We start from the raw sequence: 22313 nt of genomic DNA, 5'->3' as shown, positions 1-22313 counted from the left end.
ATAACAAGAAATCATTTAAGAAACAAGGGCACTATTAAAAAAGAGAGTGAGGAATGGACAGGAACAGAATCTGCATAATAAATCTTCCCCCACCCTTTTACTCTTGGGCCATGGCCACAGAAAGTTAACCTGAAACCAGTATTAATTGCAGCTTTAGAGGCTGCTTCCTGAAAGCAGAGATAAGGAATGGGGAAGTAAAGGTTGTGGAGACTCTTTTAATATATTGACACATTGCTATGTCATTAATTTGTATCTTCATTTTCATTCTTCCTCAGACTGAAGGACCCACAAAGCATATCAAAAAGTCAAAAGTTTCTCATCTGGCTTGCTGACTGGTAAAAATTTCAATTTCTTTTAAAAAATATGGCTTATCGAATAAATTTTATGTTAAATACTCTTCTTATACTTATTGCATTTGGAAATGAAAGTGATTTTAAACTAAAAGATTGCTAAAAAGCATTTTAAGAATTGTAATCTGCAGGGTATGTAAATGAATCATTTCAAGACTTATTCACCAAGTTAAAGCATAGAGTTTTTAGAGCTATTAAGGTCTTTATGAATCCTCTAGTCTTAAATCCTACATTTTAAAGGGGAAGAAACTAAGGCTCAGAGTCTTATTTAAGTCATATAGTTAGATAATGACAAAGCCAAGACTGGAACTCAGGTGCAGTAGCCAATAGGAAGTAGGTTTTTTTTCCCCTTTCTACTTGACAGTCAGAACCTGTTAAGTTGCATTATGATATAAGCATGATAAAATATCATGTATAGAAAAATACATTGTTTAATTACAAAGTTCCTAAATTTTTGTCTGGGAAATATACATCAAGATCCTAAGGAAAGAACAGGGAAAAGATCCTACAAATGGAAAGGAAACCTTTCTTGGGTTAGCTATCTGCTTCAAAGAGAAATTTATTTTCTAGGGTAGCTTGATTTCACTTTAGAGAAATACCTTAAAATAATTAACCTTTTTTTGTTTCTAAAATTGTTCCCTGGTTCTTGAAATAGATGAATAGTCTTATATCCCAACTTTAATTTGCTTGGTTAAGTTCCTTTCACAGAGCCTTGGGAAATTCTCTAATCTTCCCTTCTCTCTGTACCTGAGAATCCAATTTTAATTTGAAATACTTGGTTTTGTATTGGTCTGCCATGTTTGCCTTATACACCAATTCTCATCAGCAATATTTAATTTTTGTTTTAAAATTTTTTTAGTTCCAAATTCTCTTCCTTCCTCCTTTTTTCCCTTATCGTGAAGGCAAACAGTTTGATATAGGTTCTACGTGTCTCACCAGCTTTCTAGACTTTGCTGGTTTATTATTTTTTTTTTTTTAAACCCTTAACTTCTGTGTATTGGCTCCTAGGTGGAAGAGTGGCAAGGGTGGGCAATGGGGGTCAAATGACTTGCCCAGGGTCACACAGCTGGGAAGTGTCTGAGACCGGATTTGAACCTAGGACCTCCCGTCTCTAGGCCTGACTCAATCCACTGAGCTACCCAGCTGCCCCCCGCTGGTTTATTATTTTAATAGACAAGAAAAGTATTCATGAAAAATGTTATACTTCTTTAATTCCTAATCTGTGGTATACCTCACTGGCTCTAATTAATTTACATGACCTTGAAATCCAGGGGCATTCTTTCTTGTGTAGGAAGTCTCTTAATTTTAAAGCCACATGTTGGGTTCTAAAAGTATAGTTGTAAGTTCAGTGTTCGGCTTTCCCCTTGAAACATCATTTAAGGAGGGATGGTTTTTCAAAGTAGGCCACAGTGATCCATTTGACCAATAAAGTAGGTAAGTTAAAGTATAAATTGTGGCATAGATCTTAATGCTATAATTTCCTTTCTCTTTGAAAGCTTGGGAGACCAGTAATACATCTCTTCCCACTGTAGCTCCAGGAGCTGAATTGGAGAGGCTCTAGGGGATGGAAATCTCAAGTTTCCCCTGATTTGACATAAAGTAGAGGGGAATCTCATCATTTGTGAAATAAGGAGCCTTAAGCTCGGCCAGCTTTCTGAACATAGGTGGTCAGGACTTCTGTGTGGAAGGCCTCTTCTTTCTCACCCTCATCTCATAGAATACCAGATCCCTTCAAACTCAGTTGCTCTGGTCCTTCTCCAACTTCAGTGTGACTTTTTACCTTTTTTGGTATTTGCTGTGGAGGGCATAGGTGGTTCCCTCAGATAGAATGAATACTGTAAGGGCTGGGATTTTCCCATTTGTCATTATATACTCAAAGCCTTAACACATGGTAGTTGCTTAATGATTTTGATTCGTTGATTGACCTTGTGTTGTTGGCTAGGTATAGTAGAAATGCTGGATTGAAAATGATCCAAAATGCTGTTCTGTTTTTCTTTTTATAGGTTGCTAATGAGGAAAGCCTTATTTGACCACCTCACTGCTCGGGGCATTCAGGTATATTTCTGAAAATACGTGAAGGCTGTTTTCTAATCATTTTTTTTGAAGGCAAAATAGATATTTAGAATAGCTGGTTATAGCACAGGGACAAGAACTTTTAGTAAGGGATAAGAACTTTGGAATCCACATCAATTAAATATTTATTAAAGTGTTCACTTAGGCAAATGCTGGTGTTAAGAATAGAAAGATACAAAAAAAAATCATAACCTACCTGCAAAGTGTTTATTTATAATCCATAATACAACAAACAACTAATGCGGGTAATATAGCCAATATTTACATAGCACCTACTATGTGCCAGGCACTGAGCTAAGCAATTATTATTTCATTTGATCCTCACAGCAACCTGAAAGGTAGATGCTGTTGTAGCCCTATTTTACAAATGAGGAAACTGTGGTAAAGGGATTATGTGATTTGCCCAGGATGACACAGCTTGCAAGGAGTCTGAGGCTGTATTTGAAAAGAATATAATTATATACTGAGGAAGGTTCCAGGGAAGGCTTCATGGAGGCTATTGAACAGAGCCTTGAAGGAAGAATATTTCAGCATGTAGCAATTCAATTTGAAGTCCTTTCAAGGCCTGGAGGACAACATATATGTGGAAAAATCACCAGAGTGAGAGGATTAGATAAGATTGAGGAATGGCATAGGGTCTTTTTTGGCTGGAACACATAATAAGTAAAAGGGAAGGATAGAGTAGAGGCAGATTATAGAAGGCCTTGAATGCCAGGGTGAGGAATTTCTCTTTTGTTCAGTAGGCAGTGCAGAGCCACTAAAAGTATTTGAGCAGGATAATGTTACGATTGAGATGCAATATGGCCTAGAGGATAGAGAACAGGTCTGGCAATCCAGAGGATCTGGTTCAAGTTCACATCCTGCCTCTGACCCAGGTGAACTTGGGCAAGTCATCTCTCCTTTCAGTGCCCCAGGAAACTCTTAAGACTATAAGTTATAGGGGCAGCTGGGTAGCTCAGGCTTAGAGGCGGGAGGTCCTAGGTTCAAATCCGGCCTCAGACACTTCCCAGCTGTGTGACCCTGGGCAAGTCACTTGACCCCCATTGCCCACCCTTACCACTCTTCCACCTAGGAGCCAATACACAGAAGTTAAGGGTTTAAAAAAAAAAAGGCTATAAGTTATAAACCAGGCACTGTTTAGAAGTCCTAGGAATACAAATTCAAGAAGAAAAATAGAAAAGTCCTGGAACTCAAGATATTTACATTCAAATGAACATGTGAAAGGAAGCTGAAGGAGAGGGTGATCATGAAGCAAAGGTACCTGGTGTAGGGCCATGGAAAAAAAGACTTAAAAAGTGTAGCCTAGAAAGAAATGAAATGAGGCAGGCCCAGGTTCCCTCCTTTGATTCTGGGAGCAGAGATAAGGCATGGGGAAGTGAAAAAGGAACTCTATCAGATTTTACATTGTTAGTTTACTGTGGCAGCAAAGATTGATTTGAAAATGGGAGACACAGGGAAGAAGGTATGAGGGAGGTGATGGGGGAGAGGGAGAGAATTTAGAATTCAATGTTTCTTTTAAATTAATGTTTAAAATTGTTCTTACATGTAAATGGGGGAAAATAAAATATTAAAAAAAAAAGAAAATAGAAGAGACTAGACCTGGGAAGACTAGTTAAGAGGCTATTGTACTAGACCAGTTAATAGATAATTATAATAGATTATTGTGATAATTGTTGGTATTTATATTATTATATACACTTTGCAAGGAGATATGATGTTTATTATGATTATTTTGATTATAAAAATTATACGATAAAATCCTAGTTTAAACTTGGATGGTAGCAGTTGGTAACAGAAAACAAGAGGTTGATGCTAAGAGTAAATATAATTTATGCGAGCAGGAGCTGATTGAATATAGAGTGAAACTAAACAAAGAATATAAAGCTTCAAACATGGTTGGCTTAAGAGAATGTTGTGCTGTGCTATCATCAGAAATAAGGAAAGGGGTCAGATTTGGAGTAAAGATAATGGATTTATTTTTTAGTGTGTTTAAGTTTTAAGATTTTATGAGACATCCAGCTAGAGGTGTTCATAGTTAATGTGGTCTGTATTGGAACTTGGGGAAAGGGTCAGTTCTAAAGTCATAGATTATAAAATCATCCAATTAGGGATCATTGAAGCCATGAGATTGTCAAAGTAAACTTGCAGGGATAGTCACACATAAGAGAAGAATGAGGAATTGGAGAAGTTGATGAGAGGAGAAGTTAGAGTACTAAGAGAACAGAGAAAGTAATGTTGGAGAAACCAAGGAAGGGGAGAGAACATGTAGGAACATAGTGATCAATAGTGGTAGATGCTGCAGAGATATCAAGGAGGATGAAAATAGAGTAGAGGCCATTAGATTTGGCCATGAAGATTATTAGTGACATTTAGAGAGTAGTTTGGTATATGGTGGAAAGAGAAAGAGTTGGAGGTGGTAGAAGCCAGAGTATAGGAGCGAAATAAATTGCATAGTGAGGAGGTGGTGGTGTTGAGTTGTGTCTAACTCTTCATGATCTCATTTGGGATTTTTTTGGCAGAGATATTGGAGTGGTTTGCCATTTCCTTCTCTAGTTCACTTTAAAGATGAGGAGACTGAGGCTGACAGGGTTAAGTCACTTGCCCAGGGTGGTAGGTAGGTAGGTAGATGTCTGAGGCCAGATTTGAACTCAAGAAGACTCATCTTCCTGACTCCAGACCACTGTGGCACCACCTAGCGGCCTGGTGAGGGAGTAGATAGACTTTTTTTCCTTTAGAATATTTTACCATGGTTACATGATTCATGATCTCTACCTTCCCTTCCTTCTCCCTCCACCTTCCAACTCCTGTGGCTGACAGGCAGTTCCACTGTGTTATACATGTATCATTGTTCAAAGCCTATTTCCATGAGAAACATTTTTTTAGAAGTCTGGCAGTACAAGGGAAAGAGAAATAGGGTTAAGGAAAGGTTATTTTTTTTTCATTACTGACATCTTGCCTTTGATGCTGTTGACTCACTGAATGATTGATAGAAGAGGGCTTTATAAAGTTCTACCCTCTTTTTAGTAAGAATTCAGTGGAAATTTGTTTTTGAAATGGGAAGGGAAGAGTTGGGAACAGAGGATGTATTATATGAAGTTAGATTTTTCACGTATATAAAAGTGAGAATGGCCAAGAAGGAAGGAATCCCAATCATGACCCTGTTGGTAAGTGGATCGAATTTTTTGTATTGGCTAATGAAATTTTTAAGTTTCATTTAGGGTTCCTGACCAAATTACCTTGAGATTGCAATAAATAGGTGTGCTGTCTTTTGTAAGCAAAGTATGCATTGTTTTTAAATTTTTGCTTATTCTTCTACCTTTAGGTATATGTTTGGGTACTAAATGAAGAGCAAGAATACAAAAAAGCTTTTGATTTGGGAGCAACTGGGGTGATGACAGACTATCCGACAAAGCTTAAGGAATTTTTACATAATTATTCATAAGTCGGCATAAAAAAGGCAGTTGAAGAAGACTAAGGAATATTCTTTTTTTTTTCAGCATCATATAAGCCGTTTCCAGAATGGTAAAAGATGTAATCAGTTGAGTTTTATTACCTCATTTTAAGCCTGGTTCATGATATTGAAACTATAATGTATATTTATTTTAAAGTATATTTCAGATTTTATGTTTGTATGTGGTTTGTTGAGAAAGCTGACATTTATTGGGATGGGGCAGGTAGAAGAAAGAGAGGGGATTGAGATTTCTGCATTCTAGCTAGAACAAGCAGTTTACAAATCAAAGACTAACACTAATGGAATAGATAAAATCCAGAATTTTGAAAGATCTTGGTATTCACTAGACTGAGATCATTTAATCAATAAAACTAGATTTTTAAAAGACTACAGCCACTCTTTAAGTTGGCTTTTTATTTCTGGACATATTGTTAGCCTGCACAGGGAAGAAAGAAAGCAGTAGAAGGAACAAAAAAACAAAAAGAAACAAACCAATGATGAGGTTATGTGATGAGACACACACTGTGATCAGTAGTGAGTCTTACAGAAATAATTGGAAATACCATCACTTGACCAGAAAAAAAAAATCTGTAGAAAATAAATTAATTGGGGGGGGGCGCTATTGTTACATACTTTTGTTAATAAAATGTTAGGCTAATCTCTGAAGTCTTTGGGGCCCATGTTTGTACACATTAGGTGCATACCATCAATTTTATGACTAACTTTGTTTTTATTGTAAACAATGCAAAATAAACTTATAGGTTATTTACGAGACTAGAGCCTCTCAAAAGATGGAAGATTACAAATTTGTGACAAGGCCTGATTATATTTTGTGGGCCTATATCTGGATGTACAAAACCACTTTGAACTCTTCACATCTTCATTATGTTAAAGAAGGTGGCATCACTGTTTCCGTACTTTTGGATATCCCCACCTGATCTGTAGCCACTGTTTTGCTAACCAAATAGTCCCTTTTGAATGTTAGCTGGAAATGAGATTTCCCAATGTTATGAATCTCTCAGCCTTTCTTCTATAACTATGTGTAAATCTATTTCTAATCTTTTTGGCTGTCATCAGTGGGGCCTTTGACCTCTGAGCAGCAATTGACCATGCTCTGTGGTAGGGCAGGTGAGATTTGGGACATTTGTCATTTGTAAACCATTTTCTCATGAAGGATAATCATTCTCTCCCATTGAGGCGAGAGTAAAAATAGCATTTTTTTTTTAACAGAAATAAAGTTTTCCAAGGATATGCTTCAGAGTTTCCTGGTGTGTGTTTGTTTTAATTGTTGCATATAACAAACCAGATTTGAAATTTTTAACCAAACTTAACATTTGTGGATTAATTGATAAAGTTGAGCTCATGCACTTGACATTTACTTCTAGATTAAGGAAAGGGAAGGATGAAGTAGCTAACATGCATTGTAATTCAATCCTATTTAGTAGGGGAAAAGGGAGAAAAATAGGAACTCAAGGTCACCTGGTTCTGGGTATGGTAACATCTCATTAATCCTGCTGTAATAGGTAATGGGGAGCCCCACATAAGAGTGGGGTATATAGTAGAACAAATGCTTAACTTGGAATCCAGAGAGAATCAGGCTCAAATCTCCTGACCTTTGCTATATTTCTTTTAACTTATCTTTGCCTGTTTTCTTCATCCATGAAATGGAGATATGGTATTTGTAGTACTTCAAAGGGTGGTCAGTGAAGATCCAATGAAATGAAGTAAATATTTATTGTTTTGTTTTGTTTTGTTTTTGCAAGCTTTAAATGTCTACACCAAAGAGGCAGCAAGGTGGCTCCATGGATAGAAAGTCAGGCCTGGGGTTGGGGGGTTCTGGGTTCAGATGTGGCCTCAGACATTTCCTAGCTTTGTGACCCTAGGCAAGTCACTTGACCCTGTTTGCTTAGTCATTGCCCTTCTGTCTTAGAACTTTCACTAAGACAGAAGGTAGGGATTATCTTTTTAAGTCTATACCAAATAATAGCAGTTATTAATTATACTTAAGTAAGCTGTCCACAGTTGCATTTGTTGACCACTTCAGATGCCAAAACTGTGTTTATTTTAAGCATTGTTGAGGGGAAACTTTCTGAAATGAATCAAATTTCAATGCCTTTTTAAAGAGAATGTCCTGAATATAATTTGATCTATCCTTGACATTGTGGAGTCACTGTTTGAATATCTAGGATTTGAACTAAGAGGTAATGCAGATCTCATGCAAATTTAACATGTTTCTTTTTTTAAAATCTTATCTTCTGACTTAGTAATAACTCTTAAGACAAAAGGACAAGGGCTAGGCAAATGGAGTTAAATGACTTGCCCAGGGTCTGAGGCCAGATGTGAACTGAGGTCCTCTTGACTTAAAGCACTGTTCTATCCGCTGTGCTACTTAATTGCCTCACTTCATTTTTAATTAAAAATTTTTTTCCAGATTACATGTCAGTACAATTTTCTGACATTTTATAATCCATGTTTTCTCCCTCCCTCCTACTTCTACCCCCTCCTTGAAATGATAAGCAATATGATATAGGTTATATATGTGCTGTCAATCAATATGTATTTCCATGTTCTCCATGTTATAAAAGAAGACACAGTACTTACACTAGAGAAAAATTAATGGAGGAAGTAAAGTGAAAAATGGCATACTTCAATCTGCATTCAAGACTTCATCAGTTCCTTCTGGATAACCTTTTTCATCATGAGTCCCTTGGAGCTGTCCTGATTTCTTGCATTTCTGATAATAGTCAAATCATTCTCAGTTGATCATTGTACCTCATTGCTGCTACTGTGTATTGTATCGTATACAACATTCTTCTGGTTCTGTTCACTTCACTTTGCATCAGTTCATACAAGTCTCTCCAGATTTTTTTTGTGATCATCTTGTTCAGCCATTCCCCAATTGATAGATATCCCTTCAGTTTTCAGTTCTTTGCCATAATGAAAAGATATGCTATAAATATTTTTGTACAAGTAGGTCCTTTTCCCCTATCTTTGATCTCTTTGGGATACAAACCCTAGTAGTGGTATTACTGGGTCAAAGGGCATAATTTTATGGCCCTTTGAGTATGGTTCCAAATTGTTCTCCAGAATGGCTGTATCAGTTCACAGCACCACCAGCAGTTTATTAGTGTCCCAATTTTTCCACATCCCCACCAACATTTATCATTTTCTGTTTTTGTTATATTAGCCAGTTTGATCAGTGTGAGATAGTACCTCAGAGTTGTTTTAATTTGCATTTCTCCATAATCAGTAGGAATTTGGAGCATTTTTTCATCTAACTAAAGATAGTTTTAATTTCTTCATCTGAGAATTACCTCTTCATGTTTTTTGACCACTTGTTAATTGGGAAATTCTTTATATTATTGTAAATTTTACTCAATTTTCTACATATTTGAGAAATGAGGCCTTTGTAAGAGAAACTATAAAATTTTTTCCCCAGTTGTTTCCCTACTAATCTTGGTTGCATTGTTTTGTTTGTGCAAAACATTTTCATTTTAATGTAGACAAAGTTATCTGTTTTGTATTTCATAATATTCTCTTTGTCTTGTTTGGACATAAATTCATTATCCATAGATCTAACAGGTAAACTATTCTATGCTCCTAATTTGTTTATGTTTTTACCCTTTATTTCTAAATCATATATCCATTTTGACTCTCCCTTGGTATTTGATGTGAGGTGTTAGTCTGTGCTTAGTTTCTGCCATATTGTTTTATAGTTTTCCCAGCAGTTACCCAGAATAGTGAGTTTTTCCAAAAGCTTGGATCTTTGGATTAATCAAACAGTAGGCTGGATACTATGGTCATTTACTACTATGTATTGAATGCCTAATCTAGTCCATTGATTCACTACTCTATTTCTTAACCAGTACCAGATTGTTTTAATGGTCGCCATTTTATAATAGTTAAGCCACCTTCCTTCTTTTTTTTTTCATTAATTCCATTTATATTCTTGAGTTTTTTGTTCTTTCAGATGAATGTTATCATTTAGTTCTATGAAATAATTTTTGGCTAGTTTGAACAGGTATGGCACTGAAGAGGTAAATTAATTTAGGTAGAATTGTCATTTTTATTATTAGCTCTGCCTAGGCATGGGCAATTATATTTTGCAAATTGTTTAGATCTGACTTGTGTGAAAAGTGTTTTGTAGTTGTGATCATATAGTTCCATGGCAGGCGGACTCCCAAGTATTTATATGACTTATAGTTTTTTAAAGTGGGATTTCTCTTTCTATCTCTTGCTATTGGTTGGACTTTAGTATAGAGAAATGCTGATGATTTATGTGGGTTTATTTTATATTCTGTGACTTGACTAACATTGTTAATTGTTCCACTTAGTTTTTTGGTTGATTCCCTAGGATTCTCTAAGTATACTGTCTTGTCATCTGCAAAGAGTGATAGCTTTATTTCCTCATTGCCTATTCTAATTCCTTCAATTTCTTCTAGTACAATATTGTAGTAAATTTCTAGTATCATATTGAATAGTACTGGTGATCATGGGTATCCTTACTTCACTACTTACCTTAATGGGAAGGCTTCCAGCTTATCCCCATAACAGATGTTTACTAATGGTTTTAGATGTTATTTGTAATTTTGAAGAGTGATGCTACTTATAATTTTGAGGAGTGTTCCATTTATTCCAGTGTTTTCTAGTGTTTTTAGTAAGTATGACTATTGTGTTTAGTCACTAACTTTTTCTGTACCTATTAAAATAATCATGTGGTTTCTATTGGTTTTGTTATTAATGTGATCCCTTATGCTGATGGTTTTCCTAATGTTGAACCATTGCTGCATTCCTGGTATAAAACTCATCAGATCATAGGGTATGAACCTTGTGATAAATTGCTATAATCTCCTTGCCTGGTATTTTATTTAAAATTTTTGCATCAGTATTCACTAAGGATATTGGTCTTTAGTTTTCATTCTCTATTTTTTCTCTTCCTGGTTTAGGTATTACCACCATATTGATTTCATAAAAGAAATTTTATAGAATTCCTTCCTTAACTATTTTCCAAATAGTATCTAGAATATTGGAGTTAATTGTTCTTTAAATCTTTGTTTGAATTTACTCGTGAATCCATCTGGCCCTGAGACTTTTTTCTTAGGGAATTCATTGTTTCTAAGATGGGATTGTTTAAGTATTATATTTCCTCTTCTGTTAATGTGAGCAATTTATATTTTTTAGAAATATTCATCTATTTAGCTGCCCCACTTTTAAAGTGCTTCTGCCACCTTTCTTGTATGGCTATTAGCTGTCACCTCTGCAATCTGATACCTGTCCCTAAGAATTTTCATGCATCTTTGGTTTGCTATCTGTGATCTCCTTGAGGAGAGGAAAGCTATTCAGCCAAACTTGTTCAGAATTATATGTTAAATCATTAAGGCATGCATGTTAAATAAATGATGAGGCACTGCGTGGGACAGTGAATAGAAGGCTGCATTGGGAGCTTTCTGTATTGATGATGAGAGGCAGTGTTGCACAATGGGAAGACCAGTGGATTTGGAGTTGGGGTCCAGTTTTCAAAACACTCGCTCCCTTCTACCAATGTGAACTTGGTATCAATTTTCTCATTTTTCAAGTGAGGAGATTGGACTAGAATCTGACTTTCCTAGACTATTTAATCACAGGTTTGGAAGTACCTCCCCCTTCCATTCTACCTCCTCTTAAAAAAATAATAGACTGTTGGGTAGGAATATACTTTTAAAAAGTTTTGTTGAAAAGAAATGCTATTGGGGTATCTAGGTGAATAATGGATTGAGAATCAGGCCTGCAAAAAAAGGAGGTCCTGTGTTCAAATATGGCCTCAGACACTTTCTAGCCGTGTAACTCTAGGCAATTCACTTAACCCTAATTGCCCAACCTTTTTGGCTGTTCTGCTTTGGAACCTATATTTAGTATCGATTCTAAGACAGAAGATAAGAGTTTATTAAAAATCATGCTTTCCATTTCTATTTCAGCAATCTGTATATGGTTTTGCATAGCTGAGAATTTGGCAGATATGATCTGTGTTGGGCATTCTGTATAACAATACACAGAATGCCACAAAATATATTAAAGGCTATGAAAGAATGTTAGATTGGAACAACATTGAAAAAAACTTAAGAGGGGAATTACATATCCCTACCTCACTAATAATTCCAGAGGGCCAATACTTGAATAAGGGTTGGAAAACAGATACTTGTTCCTAAAAACGTGTTGTTCTGGATACAAAGGCTCACTATCAATGTTATATATATATAATTTATTCATAACTTTCTTTGGTGATTACTCTTCTATGCAAAAGATTGGTACTTTTGCATTATGAAGAACTCCTTCTCTGAAGCAATGATGTTTTGTGGATCTTTTTTAATACTTAAGTGCATAAAGAAAGTGTGGAAAGTTTTTTATTTTGTTTTATATTTTGAGTAATGGAGAAATTAACAGGATAATCAGAAAGCTTCCTGAGAGCAAGGACCCAAATCTTTTATCCCATGTCTAGTATACAGTGATCCTTCACCTATTGCGGGAATTATGTTTCAGTGACCTCCCCCCTCCCACGATAGGTAAAAATCAGTGAAGTAGTGGTTATATTTATTATTTGTATATATTTTAAGGCTTTATAAATCCTTCCTTTAAACCTTTTCCACACTCTTCTTAACCTACAGTCACTGAGCCAATCAGTGCCCAGGACACAGAATACAATGCTGTGGTTGGTTGCCTTTCATTCCATCAGACAATAGTATGCCAAGATTAAGTGTAACTCTGAGATACAGAATTAGATAAAAAAAAAAAATTGATACAGTGAAGCTGGGATAAGTGAACCATGATAATAGCAACGGATGACTAGGATCATAGAGTTGTATGCATTTATATATAAATATATGTGTACATATAAAACCATGTGTATACATGGTAGGTACTCAAATTGGGCCTGTGATTATGTGTAAGGGCAGCTAGATGGTTCAGTGAATTAGAGAGCCAGGCCTAGAGATAGGTCCTGGGTTCAAATTTAACCTTAGACACTTCTTAGCTGTGTAACCCTGGGGAAGTCATTTAATCCTCATTGCCCAACCCTTACCACTCTTCTGTCTTGGAACCAATACTTAGTATTGATTCTAAGACCAAGGTAAGTGTTTAAAAAAATTCATTAAGTATGTTTTACACTGGTCACATTATTCAATGATTCCTTGTTTTGGGATGAAATTAGATTTTACAGAGTGAATTTAAATAGGAATGGGGGCTTAGCAAATGCTTCATTCTACCAGTACTTATTAAGCACTGTGACTTTTCTTAGAAATAGGTTTAGATTTACAAGGCAGACCCAAAAAAAAAGATAATTTCCTTCTTGCTGGAATTTGTGCTCCTAATTCAGGTAACTACTACCAGGTCCTAGTCTGGATAACTGTGTTGAACAAATGATTATGTGCTCCCCAGACATAGGAAAAGTTGTAGTTCATTCAGTTGGAAATGCTTTTAAAATTTTAGTTAGCCCCTCAAATCCTATACTATAAATATTGATTAGTCACAAATGACTTATGTGAAAATACCCATTAAAACTACTTATATCATGCCAAGATCTATAGACTGGTGCTTTTGCTTTCATCTCTACTTATTATTTAAAAATAGCTGCTAACTTAATTTGAGTTGCAAACTCAGACTTTTCTTGGATCAGAATTGTTCTGTGCTCTACCCTTATGCTCAGTGCTCCTGGATAAGAGGAAAGGTTATGAGCAGCTTTCTTTGAGTCTTTGTCTTTTTAGAATAAGATGCTATCTTTTTTCTTTTCTTTTTTTTTTAATTTTATTTTTATTGTCACACAAAACACTTCCATATTGGTCATTATTATAATAGCAAACTCATACATAACCAGAACTCGAAAATGAAACTTTGTTTTTTTTGAAAAATGAAAGCTGTTGGTTTTTTTTTTTTTAACCCATATCTTCCATCTTGGAATCAATACTGTGCATTGGTTTCAAGGCAGAAGAGTGGTAAGGGCTAGGCAATGGGTAAGTGACTTACCCAGAGTCACACAACTGGGACGTGTCTGAGGCCAGATTTGAACATAGGACCTCCCGTCTCTATGTCTGGCTCTCAATCCTCCAAGCTACCCAGCTGCCCCTTAAAGCTGTCTTAAAGTATGGGGTCACACTTAGAGCCCAGCGAGTTAATTTCCAATCAAGATTACACTTGACAAGCCTAGCTATAAAACAATGAAGAAATGATAGATTTAGCTGACTTGTAGTTTATAACTGCTCCATCTCTACAATGATTTTTTTCTCCCCATGCAAACTTAGATTCTTAAACTTTTCCTAAAATTTCAAGAAATATGCCTGGATATAACTAATTACCTTGCATTAATTATTTGTATTCACCTTTATTTTTTAAATCAAAAGTCTTTCTAGGTCATATATGTAGGACTCAAACTTGTTATAAAAAAACTATTTGCAATGAGCTTTTCTCAAGCCTTTTATTTTTCTTGGCAATTTCATCTCCACTGCTCCATTCATTGTCTTTATGTTCAAGTGATTCACCCATATATCATTAGCCCAAATCCTAATCTCAGATCCCTTGTCTTTCAGCTTCCCTAAACTAAGTTTCAGCTGTGAGTTGGAGGGAAAGGTCTCATGGTAGATTAATGAAGCAAAAAGTAATGCCTTTTCTTCTATGTCATTTTGACAAATTATTTCAGCTTCTGATGAACCATTTGACAGTGCCAGGGATTTTGGTGGGAAGAACTTTCTTTTCTGGGTCTTCAGTAGCTATGGCTATAACACCTGCAGGAACTATTGCCAGGTTACATCTTCACCTGATTTAACCACTTCCCAGAATGATGGCTATGGATATGAGACTGGAAGCATTACTATTTCCAGGGTTGTTGGATTCAGGAAACTGGGCTGTCTCCACTGGGGTCTGAGGGTTTGTGTAATGGTGGTGGTCTGACTTTCCTGTTCTGCATCCAAACCAATGGGAAAATACTCAATGATACCAGGTTAAGCATAGATCCCTGGCGTACTCCAGTGGAAACTTTTCTGGAGACATATTGAAATTAATATCAAGGGCAGTTAGCACACTGGATAGAGTGCCAGGCCAGGAGTCGACCTAGGCTCAAATCTGGCCTTAGGTACTTCCTGCTTGTGTGAACCTGGGCAAGCCACTTAACCCCAATTGCCTACCTATCCCTTGCCACTCTCTTACAATTGATACTAAGACAGAAGGTAAGGGTTTATTTAAAAAAAAAAAATCAAACCAAGTAGCTGGACTTTGGAATGACCAAACCATTCAACCAGTTCCTGATTCACTTAATTGTACTTTGCTTTAGTGCAGTGACTCCAAAGTATGGGAGCCACAACATTTCTTGAATCTGTCCCCCTCCCAGCATTTATACAGCCACTGTCCTTATTCAGACCTGTGTCACCTCTCCTTCGAACTGTAACAAGGATGATGTAATTGGTGTCCCTGCTTCAAGTCTTCCACAGTTTCCAAACCATCCTCCACCCAGGAGCGGCCAAAGTTATTTTCCCCATGTGCAGATATGACCCCAGGAGGCCGAGGGCTGAGTGACCAACTAATGGAAGAGTGCGAAGATGATGCGTTGCATCTCACAATCCCCATGATAGCCAATCGGGAGACTTGTGCCCAATGCAACCATAGCTACCCTTGGTTCATTATGCTCCAACATTCTGCCTCCTACCTTCCTTCTGCTCTGGGCTTTGGCCCCTCAGGGCAGTTATAACCCAACTTCTCCTGGCAGAGCCAGCTTCTCCTTTCATATTCACCCAGGGTTGGAGCAGGTGCTTCTTGGAGATTGGGCAAGTGACCAGTGAGTAGTCCCTTTTTTGTTTTGGGTGAGAGGGAATCAGATAGGTTCTGCATCACAGGATTCATTCTATCCCCACCCCCCCAAAGCCCACACCTGTTCTGAATGTCTGTTGAAATCCTTCCAGTTCCTCAGGTTCACAAACTTGAAGCCATCTGTGACTCCTCACTTTCACTTCACATAGCTAGGCGTTGGCCAGATCTTGTTCCTATGTGGCTCCACAACGTCTCGAGTTGTGCCACTTCCTGTGTTTAGTCGGTTACCCTCTTGTCCTCTTCACGCCCTCGTCCCTTCTCATCCGAACTCCTACGATCTCCTAATTCCTGGCTTCAAGTCTTCCCCCTTTTCCAAGCTGGCCCCTTCCACATAGTAGTGGCCAAAGTGCACACCCTCCTCCCGACCATTGCCTCTAGGATCATTTATATTCTCCATTGTTGGCACTTAAGCGTATTTACAGCCAAGCTTCATCCTACCCTTCCAATTTGTTTTTTAATAAACTCTTCCCTTTTGTCTTAGAATTTGGCTCCAACCTACCATTCTGGATTTATCTTTTTTTTAAGCCCACACCTTCCATCTTAGAATTAAATCTGTGTATTGGTTCCAAGGCAGAAGAGTGGTAAGGGCGAGGCAATGGGGGTGAAGTGATATACCCAGGGTCACACAGCTAAGAAGCAGCTAAGATCTATCTACCGAGCCTCCTAGCTGACTAGCCCTTCCAGTTGTATTATATATGTTCTATATTATCTCCCCTCCCCAACTTCCTGAACTCTATAGTGGAGCCAAACTGTTCACATTACTATTTTGTCCAAAAACACAACTAAAATATCCAAACATTAATAGAAAATTAAGGTACGACACCATTATGTTTATCATATAACGAAGAAAGATTTATATTGATTTTTTTTTTTTTTACTGAATTGAGACCAGAAAAAACTTTATTCTGCTCTTGTGTGTGTGTTCTGTATAGTGAAAGCATGCAGAAAGACAAAAATCCTGTTGGGAATTTTGTGTTCATCAATAGTTCTTATGTATTATGCATCCTTCAATAAAAATTATCTTTAAGGGGCAGCTGGGTAGCTCAGTGGATTGAGAGTCAGGCCCAGAGATGGGAGGTCCCAGGTTCAAATCCGGCCTCAGACACTTCCCAGCTGCGTGACCCTGGGCAAGTCACTTGACCCCCATTGCCTACCCTTACCACTCTTCCACCTATAAGTCAATACACAGAAGTTAAGGGTTTAAAATAAAAAAGAAAAGAAAAGAAAAAAATTATCTTTAAAACATTCACCCATTTTACTAGCTATTTTGATCAAATTAAATGTAAATAACTACCACGTCCCAAATCTTCCCCATACCCCTGGAAATAGATAAGGATTTAAAAAGCAAACATGTTCAATCATTACTCTTGCTAAAAATAATTATATTTTAGGAAAAACAATGAGGTTTTATACTATTCATTTTAAAACAAATAATTTGGTATGTTTTATAATGTTAGTACAGAAGTAAACTATAATATACACTGGGGATATTTGCTCAAAATTTTTTTACTTAGAGGTGTACATGATCCAAAAAGTGAAAATCAACTGTTTTGACCCACCTCTGTCCATCATCTTCAGAAACATAGCATAAAAGACTTTATCAAAACTTTATCCAAAAAATTTTGCTAAAATCTAGGGAAACTATACCTATATATAACTAAACAAACTTTATCCAAAAAATTTTGCTAAAATCTAGGGAAACTATATATATATATAACTAACCTACCAGTTTATTAGACATGTTAGAAAATAAAATTAGTCTAACATGACTTTTTAAAAACTTACCTTCCTTCTCAGAATCAATACTGTGTTCGTTCCAAGGCAGAAGAGTAGTAAGGCCTAGGTAATAAGTTACTTGCCCAGGGTCTTACAGCTAGGAAATAACTGAGGTCACATTTGAACCCAGGACCTCCCATTTCTAGGCCTAGCTCTAACCATTGGATGGATATCCCTTGGTATTTTTCTCTCCTCTTCCTTTTCAGTTACATTACATCAGATTTTTTTTTAACACTTCAGATAAATACATTCTTTTATTTTTTAATTAAATTTTATTTTTCTCCAGTTATATGAAAAAAAGTTTCCAACATTTTTTTAAAAATAGTCTCAAATTCTCTCCCTCCCTCCTTCCCTACCAATCTCCCACCCCCTCCTCGAGATAGTCAACAATCTCACATAAATTTTATGTATACAATCATGTAAAGCATCTTTCCATATTGATCTTTGTATAGAAGAAAACTCAAATAGAAAAAAAAAATTGAAAAGTTTGTTTTGGTCTGGATTCAGACTCAATTCCTTTTCTCCGGAGATAGATGGCTTTTTTTTTTATCATGAGTCCTTTGAGATAGTTTTGGATCATTGTATTGCTAGCTGTTGTTCACAAGTTGTTCATTGTAAAGTATTCCTGTCACTGCACAAGGTTATCTTGGTTCTGCTTATTTCACTCTTGCTTCAGTTTGTATAAGTCTTTTCAGATTTTTCTGAGCTCCTCTTACTTGTCATTTACAGCACAAAAGTATTCAATTCCCATTATATATTATAACCTATTCAGCCATTCCCCAATTGATAGGTAACCTCTCACTTTCCAAATCTTTGCCCCCCTAAAAAGAGCTGCTTTAAATATTTTTGTACCCAGGGGTCCTTCCCCTTTTTTCTTTTTTTTATCTCTGAGATAGAAACCTAGAAATGTTATTGTTGGATCAAAGGGTATGTACTGTTTTTAATCCTTTGGGCATAGGTCCAAATTGTTCTCCTGAATGGTTGAATTGGTTCATAATTCTTCTAAGAGTGCATTAATGTCTTAATTTTCTCATATTCCCTCCAAGTTCTGTTATTTTCCTTTTCTGTCTTAATAGCCAATCTGATAGGTGTAGAGTGGTGCCTCAGAGTTGTTTTAATGAGCATTTCTCTAGTAGTGATTTAGAGCATTATTTGTATGACTATAGAGAGCTTTAATTATTTTATCTGAGAACTGCCTGTCTTATCTTTTGACCATTTATCAAATGAAGAATGGCTAATATTCTTATAAATTCAACTCACTTCTCTATCTTTGAGAAGTGAGGCCCTTTATTAGAGAGGCTTGTAAAAAAAATTGTCATTATACTTACTGTATATAACTTGCCATCCTGTTTACCTCTGTTTACTTTCTGATCTCCCCCTCCCCCAGTTTGCCATCCTTTCTATCAGGGGGTGCCCCCCTCCTCTTATCCCCTTCCTCTTCTATCTTCCTGTAGGATCGCTTTCTATTCCCAATTGATTGTGTATGTTCTTCCCTCACTGAGCCAATTCTAATGAGAGTAAGTTTCACATGCTCTTTTTCCTTTCCCTACACTGTGAATGCTCTTTCATGCCTCTTTTATGTGCCATAATTTACTCTATTCTACTTTTTCCCTTCCCCCTCCCAATGCATTTCTCTTTCTCATACCTTAATTTAATTTAACTTTTATATCCTCTGATCATATTCTACTCACACTATCTAAGTGTACTTCTAATTGCTTTAATCAAGACAAAATTCTTGACAGTATAAGAATCTTCTCCCCATGTAGGAATATACACAATTTAACCTTACTGATTATATATATTTTTTTAAACCCTTGTACTTTGGTGTATTGTCTCATAGGTGGGAGTAAGGGTGGGCAATGGGGGTCAAGTGACTTGCCCAGGGTCACACAGCTGGGAAGTGGCTGAGGCCGGGTTTGAACCTAGGACCTCCTGTCTCTAGGCCTGACTCTCACTCCACTGAGCTACCCAGCTGCCCCTACTGATTATATTTTGATTCTCTTTCCTATTTACCTTTTTGATATTCTCTTAAGTCTTGTATTTGAGAATCAAATTTTCCTTTTAGCTCTGGTCTTCCAAAGTCCTCTAATTAAATACCCTTTTTTTTCCCCTGAGGGATTATGCTCAGTTTTGTTGGGTAATTCTTGGTTGAAGTCCTAACTCCTTTACCTTTCAGAATATTGTATTCCAGGACCTCTGATACTTGAATATAGAAGCTGCTTAATCTTGGGTAATCCTAACTATGGCTCCATGATATCTGAATTGTTTCTTTTTGGCTATTTGCAATAATTTATCCTTAGAATTTGGGTATAATATTCCTAGGAGTTGTGCTTTTGGGGTTTCTTTCAGGAGGTGATTGGTGAATTCTTTCAGTTTCTAGTTTGTTCTCTGGTTGTAGACTATCAGGGTAGTTTTCCTTGATTTCTTGAAAGATGGTTTCTAAGCTATTTTTTATCATGGATTTCAGGTAGTCCTATAATTCTTAGATTATCTATCCTGGATTTATTAGATTTATTATTTACTAGATTAGTTGTTTTCCCCATGGGATATTTCACATTTTCTTCTATTTTTAAATTCTTTTGACTTTCTTCAATTGTTTCTTGATGTCTCATGGAGTCATTTATTTCTACTTGTCCAGTTCTAATTTTTGAGGCATGATTTTCTTGAGTGAGCTTTTTTGCTTTTCCATTTTGCCAATTCTACTTTTTAAAGAGTTCTTTTCCTCAGTGAATTTTTGTACTCATTTTTCCAAAGGGCCAATTCTGTATTTCAAGTTTTTCTCCTCAGTGCATTTTTGTATATCTTTTTCCATTTGGCCAATTCTGTTTTTTAAGACATTCTTTTCTTTGGGTTTTTTGTGCCTCTTTTACCAGTTGGTCTCTTCTGTTTTTTAAGATATTGATTTCTTCAGTATTTTTTGTGCCTCCTTTACCAAGCTTGTTGACTCTTTTTCATGATTTTCCTGTATCACTCTCATTTCTTTTCCCAATTTTTCTTCTACCTCTCATGTGATTTTTAAAATCCTTTTTGAGTTCCTCCATTAATTCTTTTTGGGCTTGAGAGCAATTCATATTTTTCCCATTGGAGGCGTTAAAATCAACAATATAAACTTTGTTGACTTCTTCTAAGTTTGAATCAACCCTGTTGAATTTCTTTTGTTGTTGTGTGCTCATTTTCCTGCTTTTTTCTCCCTTTTAGTTTAAAAAACAGTTAAAGTTGGGATCTGTAACTGTTTATGTAGCTGCCTTCAGAGATGGCACTGCAGATCTACTTTCTTTCAGTTCTTCCAAAATGGTATGATATAAGGAGAGGTGTTTAATACTCTCCAGGCCTGTGCTCTTATCTGTAAGTAACCTCAAGCAGTTTTTACCCCTAGGAACTGTGACTAGGTTCCCCTGCTCCCCTGCTCAAATGCTGGTGTATGCTGGTGTGGTCTTCACCATGCAGCTGTTCTCCATGACTGTGACCTGGTTCTGCATTTGGGCAATGCAACAAGTCTTGTTTCCAGAGCCAGGAAAGGGACCCTTGTAATCTCCTGAATGGTTAGTTGTCAGACCCCCCTCCCCCCTTACAGTCTATTACTGAGAGTTCTGGGAGCCTTGGCTGCTTCTTTGGTTGTTCCCAAGGTCCATTGCCTCCCAGGGGCCTGCTCTGGAGCACTTTGCACTACTTCCACCCCCATGCCCTAGACCCCCTCATGCTGGCCTTCTAACTTATTTTGGACTGAAAATTTACTTCACCTCGTCCTTTTGTGGGTTATGCTGCCCCAGAATTTGTTTTTGAGGTGTCATATCATTGCTTTTTGGAGGGTAATTTGGTAGAAATCATTTAGGTTCCTGTACCTTCTCTACCATCTTGGCTACATCCACAAAAATGCATTCTTATCAGTTCTTAAGTACACTTTCTCTCAGGCCAGAAACCTGTCATTGCTACATTTTAAGCCATAGTCCAGAAATCCAAATTCCAAATTTCCATTTCTATGCAAATCAAAAAAACTCTTGAGGTACCACCTCACACCTAGCAGATTGGCTAAAATGACAGCAAAGGAAAGTAATAAATGTTGGAGAGGATGTGGCAAAATTGGGACATTAATGCATTACTGGTGGAGTTGTGAATTGATTCAACCATTTTGGATGGCAATTTGGAACTATACCCAAAGGGCCTTAAAAGACTGTCTTCCTTTTGATCCAGCCATATCACTGCTGGGTTTATACCTCAAAGAGATAATAAGGAAAAAGACTTGTACAAAAATATTTATAGCCGCATTCTTTGTGGTGGCAAAAAATTGGAAAATGAGGGGATAACCTTTGATTGGGGAATGGCTGAACAAATTGTGGTATCTGTTGGTGATGGAATACTATTGTGCTGAAAGGAATAATAAACTGGAGGAATTCCATGTGAACTGGACTGACCTCCAGGAATTGATGCAGAGTGAAAGGAGCAGAGCCAGGAGAACCTTATACACAGAGACTGATACACTGTGGCACAATCGAATGTAATGGACTTCTCTGCTAACAACAATACAATGATCCAGGACAATTCTGAGGGACTTATGAGAAAGAATGCTATCCACATCCAGAGAAAGAACTGTTGGAGTAGAAACACAGAAGAAAAACAATTGCCTTATCAAATGGGTTGATGGGGACATGATTGGGGATGTAGACTCTAAGTGATCACCCTAATGCAAATATTAATAATATGGAAAAAGGTCTTGATCAATGACACATGTAAAAACCAGTGGAACTACTCATTGGTGGGGGTGGGGGAGGAGGAAAAGGAAATCATGTAACCATGGAAAAACATTCTAAATTAATTAAATAAAAACTTTTAATTAA

The 22313-nt window shown here is 36.8% G+C and overlaps 1 protein-coding gene across 1 annotated transcript in view; it reads left to right on the top strand.

Annotated features, from left to right (window-relative positions):
* GDPD1 (glycerophosphodiester phosphodiesterase domain containing 1) overlaps positions 1 to 7115 on the top strand; it is a 58448-nt gene extending 51333 nt beyond the window's left edge. Inside the window, exons 8-10 of the mRNA XM_044671671.1 lie at positions 276 to 335; positions 2354 to 2405; positions 5746 to 7115. Coding sequence (XP_044527606.1) covers positions 276 to 335; positions 2354 to 2405; positions 5746 to 5865 — 232 coding nt within the window. The 3' untranslated portion in view covers positions 5866 to 7115. The remainder of the gene's footprint in view (positions 1 to 275; positions 336 to 2353; positions 2406 to 5745) is intronic.
* The last annotated feature ends 15198 nt before the right edge of the window (positions 7116 to 22313 follow it).

The sequence above is a fragment of the Gracilinanus agilis genome, chromosome 4 (genome assembly GCF_016433145.1).
Source record: "Gracilinanus agilis isolate LMUSP501 chromosome 4, AgileGrace, whole genome shotgun sequence".
Lineage (NCBI taxonomy): Eukaryota > Metazoa > Chordata > Mammalia > Didelphimorphia > Didelphidae > Gracilinanus > Gracilinanus agilis.
Note: the sequence above shows the minus strand (reverse complement) of the source record. Positions and strands in the feature narration are given on the sequence as shown.